The following is a 17,163-nucleotide window of genomic DNA, read 5'->3' as shown; positions in this document are numbered from 1 at the left end:
ACTGTTGGTATTTTACTACTGCTAGTACTAGTATTAGTACTACTACCACTTCTGTTTAACTACTACCACTTCCACTTGTATCAGTCTCAGTGAGAAAGGTTGGACCATATCATCGGCACTGGAGCTACCTGCATGCGCGAACCTTCCATAACGCTATGTCAAGCTTTTGAGGGTTTTGGGTGAGAGAAGAGATTCAAGAAACAGGCTGGCCAGTTGCATTAGGAATGGAGCCGGACAGTGGCTCATCTTCATGCAAATGTATGCAGACATGGAAATAAGGCTGCCCCTGCTTCCCGAGCACCCATGGCCCACCAGACAGATTGCCTAGGATTTCTCCTTCTGTGATGAAATGAAGCCGAGACATTAAAGCAGACGAGGCAAGATTCTTTGGTTCGGAATATATGGGGAGAGGTGACACGTATAAGAGACCTTTGAGGAAGAAACCTGCTCATTCTTCAAGGCGACAAAGCCTGTGCCTGGGGACCTGTGTGTTGGCCCAGAAGTCTTGAAAGCAGCTGAAACGCATCCTCTTAGCAGGGAGAGAAGACCAGCAGATGGGGGAGGTTGAAAGATGAGACAGAGAGTAGAGAGTTGAAACTGCAGTACGCACCCCAGGATGAATAAGAAGTGTCTGATTTATCATCCCAAAGACATCTGAATGTGACTTTTTCTTTTTACTGTCAAGAATTCTGCCTCTTGTCCATGGCACGCATACAATGCAGACTTTCCCTCTCTCCTTAGGGATGCTGGGCACCCTATCAGGCGCTCCAGGCCCTATGCACAACCCTTAGCAAGCAGTGGTGCTCCAACACCTCAGGAGGGGTTCTGTGCTCCCCACCATTTTAGAGGGAGGAAGGGCTATCTCTCATGCAAAGCAATCTGGCGAACTCTTTTCAGAAATTTTTTTCAAAGCCGAAGCAGCTCAGAGAACTGTATGCTGGTCTCCCTGCATGGCAGAGCCAATTCCTCTAAAAATAGCTTTCTTCCAGAGAACCCACAGTGAGGCAGCTTCCTGCAGATTTTCCTCGAAACTGAGCTACCACCAACAGCACAGTTCTTGCCACTCCCTGACGTTTCTCTCCGCCAGCTCTAGCCTTTAGCTGGGGTAGATTCTGGGAAGAGCCAGAGGCTTACACCTTCTCTCTTCTGTGGTCTTCTGTCTTCCCTCCATGGTCCTTCTCAAGGCTCAAGAGAACCTTCAGTAGCTAGAGCTTCTTCTTAATCTGTGTTCCATCTTCCGGTTTGCTCTGTCCCCCTCAACCCACAGCGCCGTCCAGTGTGTCTCATGCCCTCTGCCCTAGCAGCTCAGTTCAGTTGGTGGAGAAAGGCCGTGGATGGGCTTACTGGCAAGTCATAAGCAAAAGCGTCTGAGGTAAAGTAGCCCAACTTTGCACTTCATCTCACCTCAACCCCCCTGTTTATCTGGGGTGAAGAGATAAACAGTGTTTATCTGCTTAGCACAAGCAAATATTCTCCCGTTATACTGCTCACCAGGGGATTTTAAAAAGAAAGAGTGGGGGGGTAGAAAGCAGCCAACAGAACAAAAGGACTGGAGGGTTCTGGAAGCCGTCACCATCTGGGATTCTTAAACGTTCTGAGAGCACCAGGTTTCTGAGGGACTGCCACGTGGAAAGAGAGGAGATGGGGTGGGATGGGGCAGAGGTATACAGGAGAAGCAGAGGAAGCACAGAATAATTAGGAACAGAGCCTTGAGATAAATAGTCCATGGTTAAATTCCCAGTTTTGCCTCTTACCTAGGGCACCTTTCTTAACATCTCCTGCTTCAGTCACTTCCCCCCTTTGCACAATGGGGCTCATCAGACCTACTAGAGATTTTCTATGAAGATTAAATAGCACAGTTGTGCAGAAAATTAGCACAATGTTTGGAAGACATTGAATGGAACCTAAATAGAAAACCTATTCACCGGGTCACATGTACGACATTGTAGAATGGTTTATAGTCTCAAGTTCCCCATACTATTTTTCTTTCATTTTTTTTTTTTTCCTAAGGTGATAAAAAAAAATTCTCTGGGAGAGGCATCTGGGCATATGCATAGAGTCAGAGGAGCAGCTCTGGCTCTGTGCCTGTTCCTCTGCTTTCCATAGGCAAATGCCAGGTATTGTGCAGGGCAGGTTACGAATGACTCAAGTCACGAGTGCCTGCCGCTGCGTCTTTGTTGTTATTACGCTAATGATGATACTTGCTTGATCGGATTGTTGAAGGAATGAAATGAGCCAGCATGCAAAGAGCCCAGTGTCTAACATATAAGCTGGTCCTCAGGAGATGGTAGATGTTTGTCCTTCTTGTCCCCTCAGCCATCACCGCCACCAGCCCTCGAACCCTGCTCCAGAACCGCTCCGTCAGGAGACTCGTGGCCATGACCTGGCGCTGCTGTGCCCCTGCCAGTCTCTCTGGCATCATGTTGACTTCTGCGCTGCTAGAAATATATGGTGTTCAGTCGCATGTTTGCAAATGACAGATCATTAAGGAAGCACCGAGAAACTAGGGCAAATCAATACAGAGCACAAATGGCTGAAATCCCCATCAGATGTTCCCATTGTGTTTACTGGTGCCGGAAGATGTTCAGATGTTTGATTTGTATGTTTGTTTTTATGCTAGTTCTATTAAATCAGTTTGCAGCCTGAAGAATGTTTGCCAGACAAAGAAAGACACATGTGCCGTTTAAGAGAGACCTGAAACAGCTGTTGGCTTCAGACACCTCTCTAAATGTGACCGCTTTTGCTGATGCTAATGCTGCTTTTCATCCTTCACTCCAAAATTTTGTCACTGGGAATATGGATCTTTGCATGCTTGTGCTAGGCTATATCCAACCCACCAGGAGCTATCTGCTGCATAGAAACTTTGTGTGTGCACGTGGCACTGTGGGCTTACCCCCTTGACAAAGGGGCCGTTTCCCTGAGGATGAGCCGGCAGTGACTGGAAATAGACATGCCTCTGATCCAAATGGGATTCGGCAGAGCTCAGTGATGGAGTTCAGGTTGTTGAATGGGATGGAGAGTTCAGGTGTCATCCGGCTATATAGCTCTTCCTGGCTGTGTGAATTTGGACAAGCGACTTAACATCTCTGAGCCTCCATTTTCTCACATTTAAAGTGGGGATGATGAGGATGACTAGGATTTGCCTCAGAGAGGTGTAAATATTAAGATAAAGCATGTAAAACGCGTAGCCTAATGCCCGACTTACAAGCTCCTGATAGCTATTAGCTCTTACTATTGTCGCTTTCCCTACCCTCATCTTTACTTGGCATTTGAAGAAACACTATTCACAACTACACCCCCCGCCAAACTCTGATTCCCCCTGGGGCAAGGTTAACCCCCACATCGTGGCACTCACCATGGCCTTGGCCCTCCGTAAGGGCTCCGGTGTCTAGCCAGGACCCACAGCAGCATGAGCAGTAGAAAGACTACAGAGACAAATACCATCCCTGGGGTGTGCACGTCTGCCGAGTACAGGATGCACAGAGCCGTCCCTGCCGAGACTGGCGTTCTTTGTTCAAAACCACACCTTTGTACTCTATTTGCATATGTATATATATTCGCATCTGTACTGCATCTCCCTCAACTCCTACAGCCTTTGTACAAAACACCGACCTCTGCAGAGGCTGCCTGATGTCTCAGCATCAGCATTGGGGTCTTACCCTCCCAAATGCCTCTGTGACTCTGGGGAAGTCACTTTGGTCTGTAGGCCTCAGTTTCTCTGTTTTCAGAAAGAAAGGCGGTATGTCCAATGAGTAGAAACAGATGTCAGTCCTGCTCCTTGTTAGCTCTCTTGCTCTGGACAGGCTATCTGATCCCTCTAGGTTTTATTTTCTGCATCCGCAAAAGGAAGCCACCACAGCTTGTCTCATAAATGTAAGGATTAAAAGAGCTAACAGACACAAGTCAACTTGGCCTCATGAATGGTAGCTCTTCGTGTTTGTTCTGTGAGCCGTGGAACTTGCTTCTCTGATGGACCGTCTTGGGCTGTTGCTGGCCCCAGGTTATTAAACTCCTTGGTGCTCACTGGTTCATCCCTCCCTTGGCCCTTACACCCATCAGTAAAGTGGAGGTCAACTGATTATGAATTGCACGGAGAGCTGGTTGACCTTGCACATGGTGCTGACCTGACTCGCCGGGGCTCCTGGCCTGTGGCTGGGAGCGGTAGGTCCTCTTGCAAAAACTGAGGGAGTTGCCTCATTACTGACAGTGGCTCTGCCCAGAGGCATCCTCCAGCCATGATCCCTTGCTGAAGTGGCAGGTGAATCACAGGATTCCCGGAGAGCATTTTCCACCTGACTGGCAGTCCCACAGACCCACGGAGCTGCCGCCTTGGCTGAAAGATGCCTGCTCAACCCTGCTCGGCTGGAAAACAAGAATGTCCTTGGAACTTCTCAGTCAAGGCAGCTGGCCCCGAGTCTGCTGCCTCCATGGGTGGCTGGATCCGGGAGCTCCCAGACTCCGAGACCCGATGGCTTGCTCTTGTGCCTTACCATGAGCCAGCCGGGCCACCATCCAGCCAGCCTGTGCCCATGTGCCCAGCAGAATATGCTCCCCGCCCCCTCTGGCGGCCACAAAGGCTTTCCTAATAGACCGTGGCAGTCTCATTTGTAGACTCTATTCATCCAGCAGCCAAGAATGATCCATCCTGATGCTCCTCTCTCCTCCCACTCACCCTTCCCCCCCAACCCCAACCCTTCCTTTGGCCCAGAGAGTGATTTGTCTGTGTTATGGGTAGGCCTGACAAACCATTCCACATTAGCGGCCGAGATGTTGTTTGAAATGGGAAAATTGCTGGCAAACTGCTCCATTAGCGGTTCCAGTAACAAATACTCTCTTCCCCCAATGAAGATGAGATCGCAGAGGCACAAATTAATACGGCTGTCTCCCCGACTCTGCAGCGGGGATTACTCTTCAAGATGAATGGGCTCATCCCCGCCAGAAATGCACCCACTAGATGTAGCCTCCAAGGGAGCCACTTCCGCCCGTCTGTTCCTTCTGCTCCCACCATCCCTCTCTGCACACGCTTTTTTGGGCGTCTTCCCAGCCGAGAGTTCAGGGAACATCCATGCCAGATGAGGAGTTGATGAAAATATCCGTGCCTTGGAGAAAAGGGAGATGGACGAGGAGAGGCTGAGTTCTTAGCTGAAGCCAGGGCATCCCTCATCCCTTCTAACAGAGGGAGACCTATGGCCCACCACACCAGTTCTTGGTGACAGGAAGTCATCTAAGAAGCAGGAGAGGAAAGCATTGAGATGCTCATTTGTTCCCCGAGGCTCCTTATATTTAAGGGAGTTCTGGGCCCTGGGCCTGTAGCACTTCTTATTCTGGAGTCCTAGGAGAGGAAGCACTTCAGTAAAGTCTATAAGGTGGTAACGCCACGGATTCTAGCAGCAGCCTGGAGTGGGGGGTGGTCCAGCTGGAGCCTCTAGAGCCCTCAGGGTGCCAGGGAGCCGTTTTGATGGCTGTCAGGCTGGAAGCCTAAAGACTTGAAGGCCGTTTCTCCAGCACATTAGAATAGCCCATTGAAAAACCCCAGAAACAAATATCTAATGTTGTTATATACTGTATATCATACTCTTAAAAACTAATCAATCGGATATACCTTAATTAAGAAACCAGAAGTGAAGTCAGCCATTGTCACTTCTGCCTGTTTGATCCCCCTGTGGCAGGGGGATTGAGTCTGTAACTGAAAGCTGACATGCTTCTCTGGCCAATGGGCCTTGCTAGCCCACGGGTCATTTCTTCTTTTTCCCTTTATCCCTTTGACTTTTTCAGCACTCTGGTGCTACAGCTTTTTGAAGAAGGCCTCTGCCTTCAAAGATGGCTTATAAGAAGCAAGAGCCAGAATCCTCAATTACTTTTCTAATTTTTCCAGAGCCCATTAGATCCTGGGACGGGTGCTCCATCCACCAGAACACGAGTTTCTAGCTTTCACATGGTCTTTGCCTGGTGTTCTGGAACCAACATGGATGCGTGTGATGAGAGGGACCATCCTGTCCTCGAGGCCCTCAGCCACCCCCTGTAGACAGGTGGGTGGTTAACTAACTCTTCTCTGCTTTGTTTCTCAGACGCCTGGAACAGAACTCCATCAGATCCATCCCCGCTGGAGCCTTCACCCAGTACAAGAAGCTGAAGCGAATGTGAGTTTTCCCTGGGGGGAGTCAAGGCCGATGTTTCCATGTGGGGGGTGATGTGTCCTGGTTCCTGGGCAAGCTGCCCAGCGGACAATCTGCGTCACATTCTTCTTGGAGAGGTCATGGTCGGACCTGGAATGCTGTCTGAGATGGAGAGGTGTGGCTCACCTCAGATGCTGAGGTATACGGATTTAGACACCTCAGAACTCAGGGTCTCTCCAGCTAGAGCACAGTAAGATCATCCGGGTGAGAGGTGGAGCCCAGCTGGCTGAGAAACCCATACCACCATGTGGATTGTCCTCGCTTTCCTGATGTGGACCTGAAGTAGGAGTGTCAGGAAGGCTGAGACAGTGGCCTCGTGTTGGTCGCCAGCGCCCTAACCGACATGTCCACAGCCACGCACACACTCCTCTAACAGAGAGTGAGCGTCTGCCGCGTGCAGGAACCGCAGGGTCTGTGGACAGAGTGTGCGCTAAAGCCAGGTCAGCTCTCGTGGAGCTTACATACCGGAGTGGGAGAACACAGGAAAGAAACAAATACCAGAAATCGGTAAGCACTGGGAAGTAAAACTAAGGAAGGGCCCACAGAGGCCTCTCCGTGCAGGTGACCCAAATGAAGGGTGGGAATGAGGCGCTCTCAGGAGAGAGCGAGTGAAGAGCCCTGGGGAGAGTATGCCGATGGTTTGCAGAGCAGCAAGGAGGACAGGAGGGTGAGGGAGACAGCGGTGGGGATTGTGGTAGAAGGTAGGTACGTAGGGGCCAGACCCTGTGGGCCCTTTAGGCCATGATAAGGGCTTTCTGTCTTTCTAAGTGAAATAAGAAGCCTTGAGCCCTTCCTTATCCTCCAAGCACATATATCTTGCCTGTGATTATCCCCACCATCCCCGTTACCACTGCGTCCAGGATCACTGCCACCACTATACCCTATCAGTACCCGGGGGACAACAACACTGCTGTTCCTTCCCTACCACAGTGCCACTGACAGCATCAGGCATCATGGCCCTCATCCCCCCCGGTGGTGGCACCATCATCATCACCACCCTTCCCCAGCCTGTGACTGCCCTGAGCCCCGCTCTGTGAGTCGCTCAGACCAGGGCGCTCGGAAGAGAGACTAGTGGGATTCAAAACTGGTCCAGCCATTGCCAGCGTAGATATTAAAAATCTGGGAAGAAGAGACACCTTTCCCTTGTCCAGGCCGCGAAATCATCCATCATAGTCCCATCATCAAAATGCTGTTTTCATCCCCGTTCCTCACCCTCTCTGGCCCCCACAGAGGAAGAAAGAGCAGGTAGAAATATGCACCGACCGATCTCACGTCCTTCCGCTGAAGGCTGATTCTTCAGTTTCCCTGGAGTAGGAGGGCCTCCATGAAAGAGGTTAAGTGTGTGCTGACTTCTTTTATGTTAAAAATAAACATCCCCAAGAAACAGTGGCATTGGTAGGCTTTACCGTACAATCTTGGGAAGGCAACTTCCCATCTCCCTGGAAATCCAAACCAAACAAGATTTTCTCCTGGTACAGTTCCAGCAGTAGAAACCAACATAATGAGCTCGCCCCGGGCACGGACTTTTCACCCTCCCCTTGGCAGCATTCTTGCTGGAGGAGCTGTATAAATATAGGCCTTAATATTTAAAACCTTGGGCCATTAATCTCCTGGTCTCCCTGCTTCCCCAGCTCACTCCATACCGCCCCCCCCAATTCATTTTTAAAGCCTAGCTTGATTATGCAGCCAGATAGTAATTTCAGTGAAAAATGACAAGTTCAGTCACTGCCCCAACCTATATCTCTTGCATGATTTAAGTTACTGCTCTAATTTTTTGTGAAGTCCAGGTAATTTAGAGCTTGGCTATGTTTTACTGTCCTTTCTTCATCCGATTGGAGTTGCCATGATCTGTGCATTCAAAATTCATAAGACCTTCTCAGTCACGATCTGGGAAGGGAATTTAATTTTTGATCACTTCTGATGCTACTGATATTTATTATGATGCCCCTTTTTTCCCCCCAAGGAGATGGCAGTGGGGAAGAGAGACCACTTAAAAATTTCTCTAATTAACAGAACTTCACAAGCCAAGACTGGAGTAGGATGGTTTGGGAGAAGTAGGGCCCCTGGTGAGAATGGATTTTAAAACCCTAAGTGTGAATTGCTTCTGGGTATACATAACCACTCTCTCTAACAGATGTTTCCCCTCAACTAAACATGAACCACACCCTCCTCTTACCTCTAATAACAAAACAAAACAAAACAAAAGAATTGTCCTGCCTATTTCTCATGGCCAGCTTAGTATAAAAAGTGTTTCCAGGTAAAAACTAGTATCACAGTAGAGAAGCCACTTATGAGGAGAGTAGAAGGCCCTAGAGAGGAGCCCCTGGTCTTCCAGGGCTGGTTACCTGGTGGCGCTGGCTAACGGGAGCCACAGCTGTGTGGTTTGGCCAGAAAGGCGTGTTCTTTCGTTTCTGTCTCCCGTTTCCATGCTCTTACATACAGTAGGATTCCACAGGTGCCAGCCCTTGCTAGAGTCCCACAGCTATGTCCCTTACTCTGAGCCTTGCCAGCAGGGAATTTGCCACCTTGGTTCTGAATCATCTGGAAAGTCCACTGCCTCTTAGCGACCCAGTCTGTAAGCCCTGGGACACTGGGGTATGTCTGAGACCAACCAGATTGGAAAGCACAATGGCCCAAAGGATGACCCTGGCACCATGTGCATGGGAATCACTGGAGATGGGCTACGCATGCAGATTCCCAGCCCCCGTCCCCCTGCTGGCCAGAGCAGACTCCCTGAGGGTGCACTTTAGTAAACACCCTAGTGATGTTTGAGAACCGCTGACCGAGAGTGACCCAGACTCCGGGAGGCAGCTCTGGGCCACCTGCTGTGGACCTGGAGGAGTCCAGCGTGGAGGACAGTGAGCGGCAACAGCCTTTCCCAGCCTGCCTTCTGTCCAGCACCACTGCCTAGTGTACCCGTCATTGGGAAGGGAGGGGAGACCTGGGGTGCCAAGTACATAGCTGTGTCAGGTCACCTGTGACTCTGGGTCCTTCACCTGTTCAGGCTGCCATTTGCTTTCTGCAGAACTAAGAACTAAGATGAAGTGACCACCAGGGGCAATTCCCAGCTGAACTAACACTAGTCCACTTATGTTCTCCATCATCTCCGAGACCACCAGACATCCCTCCCATGCTACAGAGCAGGGCATGTCCGAAAGGCCAGCTGTGGCCTGAAAACCACTTGGCCCCAACGAGGCTAAAGTGGAGGGTTCCTCCCCACCCCGGCGTTCCAGAACTTCTTCCTGCAGGCTAGAGGTCTAAGGAGCTTGAAGGGACATCCCATGATCAAGAAGACAAAAGAGAGCCCAAAAGCAAAATGAAACAAAACCCCAGGCTCGCTCAGCAGGCTGATGGGAGCACGGACCCCACGTGCTGGCCTGACGTGCCTTGCGAGACAGGCAGGCGGAGGGCGAGCAGGAGTGGGATAATCCTGGGCATTTGCTTGTTAAGACCCTTCTACAAAAGTGGAGCGCCAGAGAAAAGCCTGGTGTAAACTGACGGGTTTGTGAGCACAATCTGCGGATTTGTGAGAGGCGATCTTGCCAGCTAAAGGGATAAGCTCGACAGCTGTGCCTAAGAAGCCTTAACCTGTGAAATATCTTTCAACTTACTGGCTTTGGAAGCAGGGAGGGAAGGGAGCGGAGGCCTAGGAAAGGTGGCTGCGCAGCCCTTTGAAGGCTATTAGAAGGAGGGGAGAAACAGACCCGGGGAAGTGTGTTTCAGAGGCTGGGGGCAGGGTGTCTGGCCTCGCCAGAGGCAGTCGCTTAAGATTCTGCTTAGATGTGCTTTCTTCTCCATACTCCCTCGGCTCCACCTTGTTGACTCTCCAAGACCCCAGCTCTCTCTCTCTCCCACACAAAAGCAAAGACCCATTGATTTCTTTTGTTAAAGGAAAGAACTGGAGAAGGGCACTGTCTCTGGAAACGGGAACAGCTCACCTTCCAAGGACAGGAGCCCAGGGGCCAAACTCAAGCTAAGGACTCACAGAAAGTCTTCAGCCTCAGTGAGGTGCCATGAACAAGAACTAGAGGCTGGAGGCTCGGAAGTCCCTGGGCTGCAGGAAAGGGGCAGCCTCTGGGCTCCAAGGAGGAGCCAGGTCAGGGCCACTCCTCACGCAGCCTCCTGCTCATCCGCGCTATCCCCCAGCCCTGGACATCGCTCCCCTGCTGCCCACCCCATCCCCACCCTGGGCTCATGCCCTGCCAGTGACAGATCCACATCTCAGAGCCATCCCGTAAGAATCTTATGATTCTCACGTGACCCGGAGGGTGCGCCGAACCAGAGACTTAAGTCACTGCTCAAAACCTCTTTTCAGGTCAGGAAGGAAAGATCACTGGGGAGGTGAAATGACTCAGAACAACACGGGGAAGGAAATCAGCATTGGCTGAGGCATGCGACAAGAAGATGCATGCCTGCACCCTGTCCCTCGTTTGGCCTTTGTTTATGCTGTAATTGCTTGGTAATGCCGCAAGGCCCCAGTGTGCCCGGGTGCGGTCTTCCCTACCAAGCGAGGGCTCACACGGACAAAGCTGAAGTCAAGATGCGGAGGGTGAGCATTCTCTGAAAGCCAAGAAAGAGCAAAACAAATGTATCGTATTTCGTCAAGACACAGTTGAACTGAATGGTCTTTAAGCCCTTTTTCTTGTACTAGGAATAAACTGATTAATTCTCACCATTTTAAATATCTGAAGTGCTTGATTCAGAACTAGGAATGACCGTTTCACACCTTGGAGCTGTGTTCTCAGACTCTCCCATTAATGTGTTTTAGAGACATCAGCAAGAATCAGATATCGGACATTGCTCCGGATGCCTTCCAGGGTCTGAAATCACTCACATCGCTGTAAGTGGGGAGCAGAGTCGCGTGGGGGTGGGGGGGAGCGTTGGCAGTGCGAGAGGGATGTGTATATTTCAGGAGGTGTTTATCAAGGCTTTATGTTCCCTTCCACACTTGTGGCAACCTGGTAAAAGAAACAAATATTTCTTCAGGGGAAATTGATCTTGGGGAATATTTCTACAACCAAATGCATTATTTTTATTGATTAAGTGCCCAGCAGCCTTCCCAGTTATTGGTTCTAATTCAAATGCATCTTCTGCTCTACCCGCACTTCCCCCTCCCTCCCGTGTGCCTCAGCAGGGCTCTCTGGGGAACTGGAGGGACAGAATGGTAATGTATGTTTATGACCAGTGCACCCATTTTGCCCATCTGTGTGACCTTGTCAAGGGAGAAGCTAATTTTCTTCCCCTGATTTTCAGGCTTTTTCTCCAAACCAACCTCACGGCCTTTGTTCTGAGTAAGCATAACCTCCTATCCTGGAAGGCCTTCTTTTCTTGGATATTGCAATCCTAGGGCAGCCTCCTGGGTGGAGCCACTGCCTCGCCCTCTGGGGACTCAGAGACCCACAGGGGCAAGAAGGCGTGGAGCTTTGTCCTGATTCTGTCAGTGACTCACCTGTCATGTGGCACAGGGGATGCCCCTTGAGTCTACTGTATATTTTCCCATCAGACAAAATGGGGATGGGGCTATCTTTCCTGTCTAACCCACATTCAGTGGTGACCATGATTAAAATAATTGGCAGTACCTATGAAGCCCTAAGGGTGTGCCAGGGGTCTTGCAGGTTCGTGCTCTTAACAACCTAAAACAGAGACTCCATCCTCATTTCTTTTACAATAGAAGGAATCAGGTGATCTAAACTCTACATAAATAGGATTTTTTTTTTTAAAGATTTTATTTATTTATTTGACAGAGATCACAAGTAGGCAGAGAGGCAGGCAGAGAGAGAGAGGAAGGGAAGCAGGCTCCCTGCTGAGCAGAGAGCCCGATGCAGGGCTCGATCCCAGGACCCTGGGATCATCACCTGAGCTAATGGCAGAGGCTTTAACCCACTGAGCCACCCAGGCGCCCCATGAACAGAAATTTTTACCTCTCTTGATCCTGGCTGAATCTCTGGCACCTTAAACAGCACCTGGCTTATAGTAATTACACAAAAATAAAGTTTGTCGAATAATATAATTATCCAAAGTCCATGACTGGGATAAGCAGGATTTGAACCCAAGCAGTGCGACTCCAAAACCCGTGCCCTCGATTCTTGTGCGATGCTGACTCCCCAGATAATGTGAAAAATACGCACTAAGACCCAAGAAAGGTATCATCAGTTGATATTATTTGTATTATTGGATGCCCCGCCCACTGAGTAGGGGCGAGGATGCTCAGAAGCAAGCTGTTGAGGCTTCGCTTCTCTCTGCAACCTGCTTGCTTAATTTATGAGTAGGCAGGTAACAAGATACACATTTCCCCCCACCTGGCCCCATCCCACTGGGAAGGGGCTGAGGACAGGGAAGTCTCTTGATTCAGCTGTTGCCTGCTGCTTGCAGAGTAAATTAGTTTCATTTATCGAATAGAACATCTGGCTGGGATATCAAAGACAGGATTGTATGTGAGATTAGTGTCTGCTTATTGTGCTGAAGATCACAGAGGAGCAGAGAGAGAGAGGCTCCGTGTGCTGCCAGGATCCGATCCCTGCCCCCCTACCCTCCCGTTTGCCTTATCTGGCTTCCCTCTGCTAGAACTTGGGCACAATCTGAGGACTGTGAGATGCTTCTGGTCCTGCAGGGGGGAAAAAAATTCAAAATCTGGTTGCCAAACATGAAATTGGCATCTCACTGGCCAGTGTTGAAATATACTGGGACCGTAAGGAAAGTGCCCCTCACCTCTAATTTATGCATTCATGCATTCAAGTAGAGGCCTGCTAGGCACATAGAATGTGACAATGAGCTGGATAGACAAGACCCTTGGTCTCGTGGAGCTTGGAATGCAAACACACCCAGCCCAGACTCAGGAGTGGCCAAACTAACTAAAAGGCAGGAAAGCCTTGCCCATACGCATTCATTTGTTTCAACAAATACTATGCTAGGCCGTGTCCGCTCTGAGCTCTAGGGAGGCACTCCAGCCATGAGCTCCAGCCATGAGCTCGCCACACATCACCCAACGGAGCCGACATTCCAGGGAGCTGAGAGGTAGAGGCACAGAAAAATGTTTAAATAAATGAATACAGAAATAATAGAACATAACCTAAAGAAAAGTGATGTAGAAATAAAAACAGGGTGACAGGTAGTAAAATAATAATAATAATAATAATAATAATAATTAACATATTTAGGAGAAGCTTCCCAAGGAAGGGATGTGGTCCCTCAGACCTGAAAGGTGGGAAGAAGGCAGTCAAGGAAAGATTTGAGAGCAAAGCCAGGTGGGTTTACTCCCAGAATGCTCCAGGGTAGCCCCACAGCCCTCTCCAGTCTGCCGGAGAGTGGTTAGAGCTGTCCCATCTGGAGGGATGATGGGTTATAGGAGAATGCCCTGCCCCAAGTCCCTAGTCCCACCACCCCACCAGCTGCTGCTACACCAGAAGCTTTGACATCAGCTGAGATGAGCAGACAGTGACGCTACAACGTTTGGCACAGAGAGCAGTGGGACGTTAATATGAATTACAAATGTGAGTCTGAGCCATCATGCTGACTTTTATTTACTCATTAATTTGTTGAAACATTAATGAAACAGACCCGCCGGCTGAGTGAGACACTTTTTCCCGGTGGCGTCTGGAAAACGGGGCTTGGCTTATTGCTCCCATTTACTATTTCCTCACCCTAATATTTTGTCTCCTCAAAGACGTGGAACAGCCTGGATTTGAAGTCTGAGTGGGGATTGAATGTTGTACCCATTCAGTGTATTTCAGGGCCCAAGAGGGAATTGAAAGGAAAAAAAACAAAAAGAAAAAAGCTCTCCCCGCTCAGTTTCCTCCAGATCGAGAGAAGCAGGCTGTGCCACGGAGGAGAGCAGAAAGAGGCCAGCGGTGGCCTTCAGCGCCTATGCAGAGGGCCAACCAGACGCCCTGGGCGCTGGGCCAGAGAGGCTGACCGCAGAATTCTCCCCCAAGCCCCGTCCCCCCACCAAGTTTCAGAAGGCCAGACCATGAACAGGAGACACAGTGTGAGGGACCCTGGAGGTCTGATGGAGAGAGGGGTAAAAGAATTCAGAGTCTCTTGGTTCCTGCAGCTCAAAGAGGGGCTGGAGTGCAGGGGCATTGCTCTGAGGTCACAGTTCCTTGCTCTCCCGTGTTTCCCAAGAGCCAATCCTCGACTCAGCAGTTTCTGTGCCACCCGGATAGGACCCCAGATCCCCAAAGCCCCGTCTGGATGGATGATTAAGGAACTCCGCTCAGGAATTCCTAGGATGCAATGGGATATTAAAAGGAAATGTTCTCTAGGCTGGGCTCAGCCTGATCAATACCCATTGAAGACAAGAAGACACGGGGCTGACCAGCTTCCTACACGTCTTCTTTACTGCCGAGGTGTGAGTCATACTAGCCGCTCAGGGAGACACTACAGAGGGACTGCTGCTCCCTGTTGTGGTTTATTGAACTGGCCTGCCCAGGGGTGAAACAGGATAGAGCCCATTTCTCCTTGCCTCCCACACAGCCTGCCTCTCCAGCCCCTGGTGGCACTCACCCGCTGTCCCCCTGGTAAGGAGCGGGTCTGAGGCCGGCCGGAGAAGGAGATGCTATGAGAAACCCCACCCACCCACCCACTGGAGTTGGCCGAGGCAGTGGCCTCTACGGGAGTGAGTCCCAGTGGCCTTGCCTCCACAGTGACCGCTCTCTTCTCTGCTCTGTTGCAGGGTACTCTATGGGAACAAGATCACGGAGCTTGCCAAGGGACTCTTTGATGGACTGGTATCCCTACAGCTGCTGTGAGTAGGCCCCTTGTCACTGTGTATGTCTTGGGGACTCTCTGCAGGTTCTTTTCTGCAAACTTCGAGCCACACACTGTACCGTTCTTTTGAGTTTACACATACCAAAAAGAAAAAAAATCTGAGCTGTCCACCCCACACCTCTGTCACCTCTTTTTGGTGGAAGGAAAACCAGGGAGTTGGCAGAGGGAGGCCAAGGTCAAGGTAAACATCTAAATGCTGTAGCTCAGGAGCCTGGTCTGGGCATGAGTCACTGACCACAGATCTGGGGGCTCGGAATGAAGCCTGCGTTGAATCTACAAGGGGCAACGTCTTGCAGGGGTGAGCTAGGAAAGTAGGGAACTAAAACACTGACACACCATATTGCAAGAAAGCTGCAGGGGAGCTGCTGTCAGGCATGTGACCTTGAAGACGGGTGGGGGAGGGGTGGTGAAATAATTATACAGAAGAGCGTAATCCGTCACCAGTGCGACTCTTTCTTGCTAAGATGTGGCTGAGGGGGGATGTGTTTATTTAATTTAAAGGAAGATTTGTTGCCTCGAATTTTAAGCTCTGAGATTATTTATTTGCATTTATTTCATTCTGGTCATTTGAGCTTAAATGTTTGAAGAAGATAATTGGACTCTGATGAGGAGAGGAATTTAGCTGGTCCTGTATTTAAAGATTTTATGATGGGGGTGAGTTATCTCTGGTCTGTGATGCGGTAGTGTGGCGTGTGCGTGCGTGCGCAGTGGGTGTCAGGGTGTGTGTCTGCGCGCACACTTGTTTGCCCGCTCGGTGACCACTGCAGTTCCTGGGAGTCGATCTTGAGTATCCTGGGAGCACTGGAGTAGACCAAGGTCTCAGGGAGGTAAATGGCCTGCCCTCGGGCACACAGCAAAATCAGTGTGGAGCCTGGAGAAGTCGCTCAGCCCCCTGAGTAGAGTGCCTCTGAGGGCCGACGAGTGAGCAAGTGGGTGCCTGTATCTTTGTAAAACCATCCCGAAGTCACAGGTGGTGAGGAAGGGGCCCCCCAGGTCCCCGCGTGCAGTTAAGCAAACTTGACAGTAGGCGTTTGTGGACCAGGGAGTCAAGCTGGTCTCCGGCTGGAAGGGAGGCCAGAGGCTCGAGCAGAGAGAGGAAGGTTGGCAACACTTTCTCAGGGTGATGCCCAAAGACTCTTCAAGGAAGAAGATGTGAGAATTTTCTTCAGTCTTTCCCTTTCCGCATCTTCACTCCCTACCCTTCCTGTGTCCTGGAAGACTCAGGTCTGGACAGGTCCTCGCAGGACCACGCAGTCAGGAACAAAACGCCCGGTGGCTGTCCCAGCCTGATGGTAGTCTGTGAGCAGTCGTCGGGTTTGTTGTAATGAAGTGGCAGGTGAGGGAAGGAAGGTTCCGGGTCTTTTTGTCTGTATCCCCCGTCACCTCCGTCTCCACGTCTGCCTCAGTCTGAGTCTGTGTGGGCATACGGGTTTTAAGTCTCCCGCCCTCAGGTGAGCCTTGAAGGCTGTTAGTTACAATGACACGCCAGGGCTCTGCGGGGAGCTGGGAGTTTCACAGATGGTGTCCTTTGCTTCTAGCAAAGAAGCTGTAAGTTACAACCACCACCATCAACTAGCTAACTGTAGCTATTAATGCCTGGAAAGAAGTGTAACAGTAGCGTGGGCCTTGAGGGAGATTTGGGGGTGTTGTGTTCCACTGGGCTGGGGTGAATATCCCTTTACAATCAGCATGTCTGATGCAGCATGTCTGATCAGGAAAATGCCCTTGCATACATTAAGAAGAAACCTAGCTTGCATCAAAGTGCCTAGCCCAGGGCATTGTTTGTTGCAAAGATCAATAAATGCATGGGTGGGGGGAGGGGATGCATGTTTTTTAAAAAAGGAAATGTATCCCAGCTTGGAGCTGACAGCAGTGATATTAATAGAACTCGTAGGACTTTGCAGGGGCAGGGAAGGCAGCTCTAGTTCAATCCCACCACAGTTTTGAGCAGATGGAATGGAGTAGTTGGGAGCAAAGACAAAGCATCCCCCTCACACACTCCCAAAAGTTGACACAACTTAGGAGGGCTTGCTTTCCAGAAAGAAGCAGCAGCCACTGCCTGTCATTGGGCTTTGACCTGCTGCTGAGCAGTTGGAAAGCACGGCCTGATTAGATCGAATTTAGCGTCCAGCCCGCTGTAGATTGGATTTCTCCTTGTTAGGCTGGAGACACTCTGATAAGAAGGCTCTGATTAGAATACCCTGGTAGTCTGGGTAATTTC

The 17,163-nt window shown here is 50.3% G+C and overlaps 1 protein-coding gene across 1 annotated transcript in view; it reads left to right on the top strand.

Moving 5' to 3' along the window:
• SLIT3 (slit guidance ligand 3) overlaps nucleotides 1–17,163 on the top strand; it is a 589,205-nt gene that overhangs the window by 473,158 nt on the left and 98,884 nt on the right. Inside the window, exons 10-12 of the mRNA XM_059174255.1 lie at nucleotides 6,069–6,140; nucleotides 10,945–11,016; nucleotides 14,848–14,919. Of these exons, the coding sequence (XP_059030238.1) occupies nucleotides 6,069–6,140; nucleotides 10,945–11,016; nucleotides 14,848–14,919 (216 nt within the window). The remainder of the gene's footprint in view (nucleotides 1–6,068; nucleotides 6,141–10,944; nucleotides 11,017–14,847; nucleotides 14,920–17,163) is intronic.

This window comes from Mustela lutreola, chromosome 5 (genome assembly GCF_030435805.1).
Source record: "Mustela lutreola isolate mMusLut2 chromosome 5, mMusLut2.pri, whole genome shotgun sequence".
Lineage (NCBI taxonomy): Eukaryota > Metazoa > Chordata > Mammalia > Carnivora > Mustelidae > Mustela > Mustela lutreola.
The sequence above is the reverse complement of the archived record's forward strand: the minus strand, read 5'-3'. Positions and strand labels throughout refer to the sequence as shown.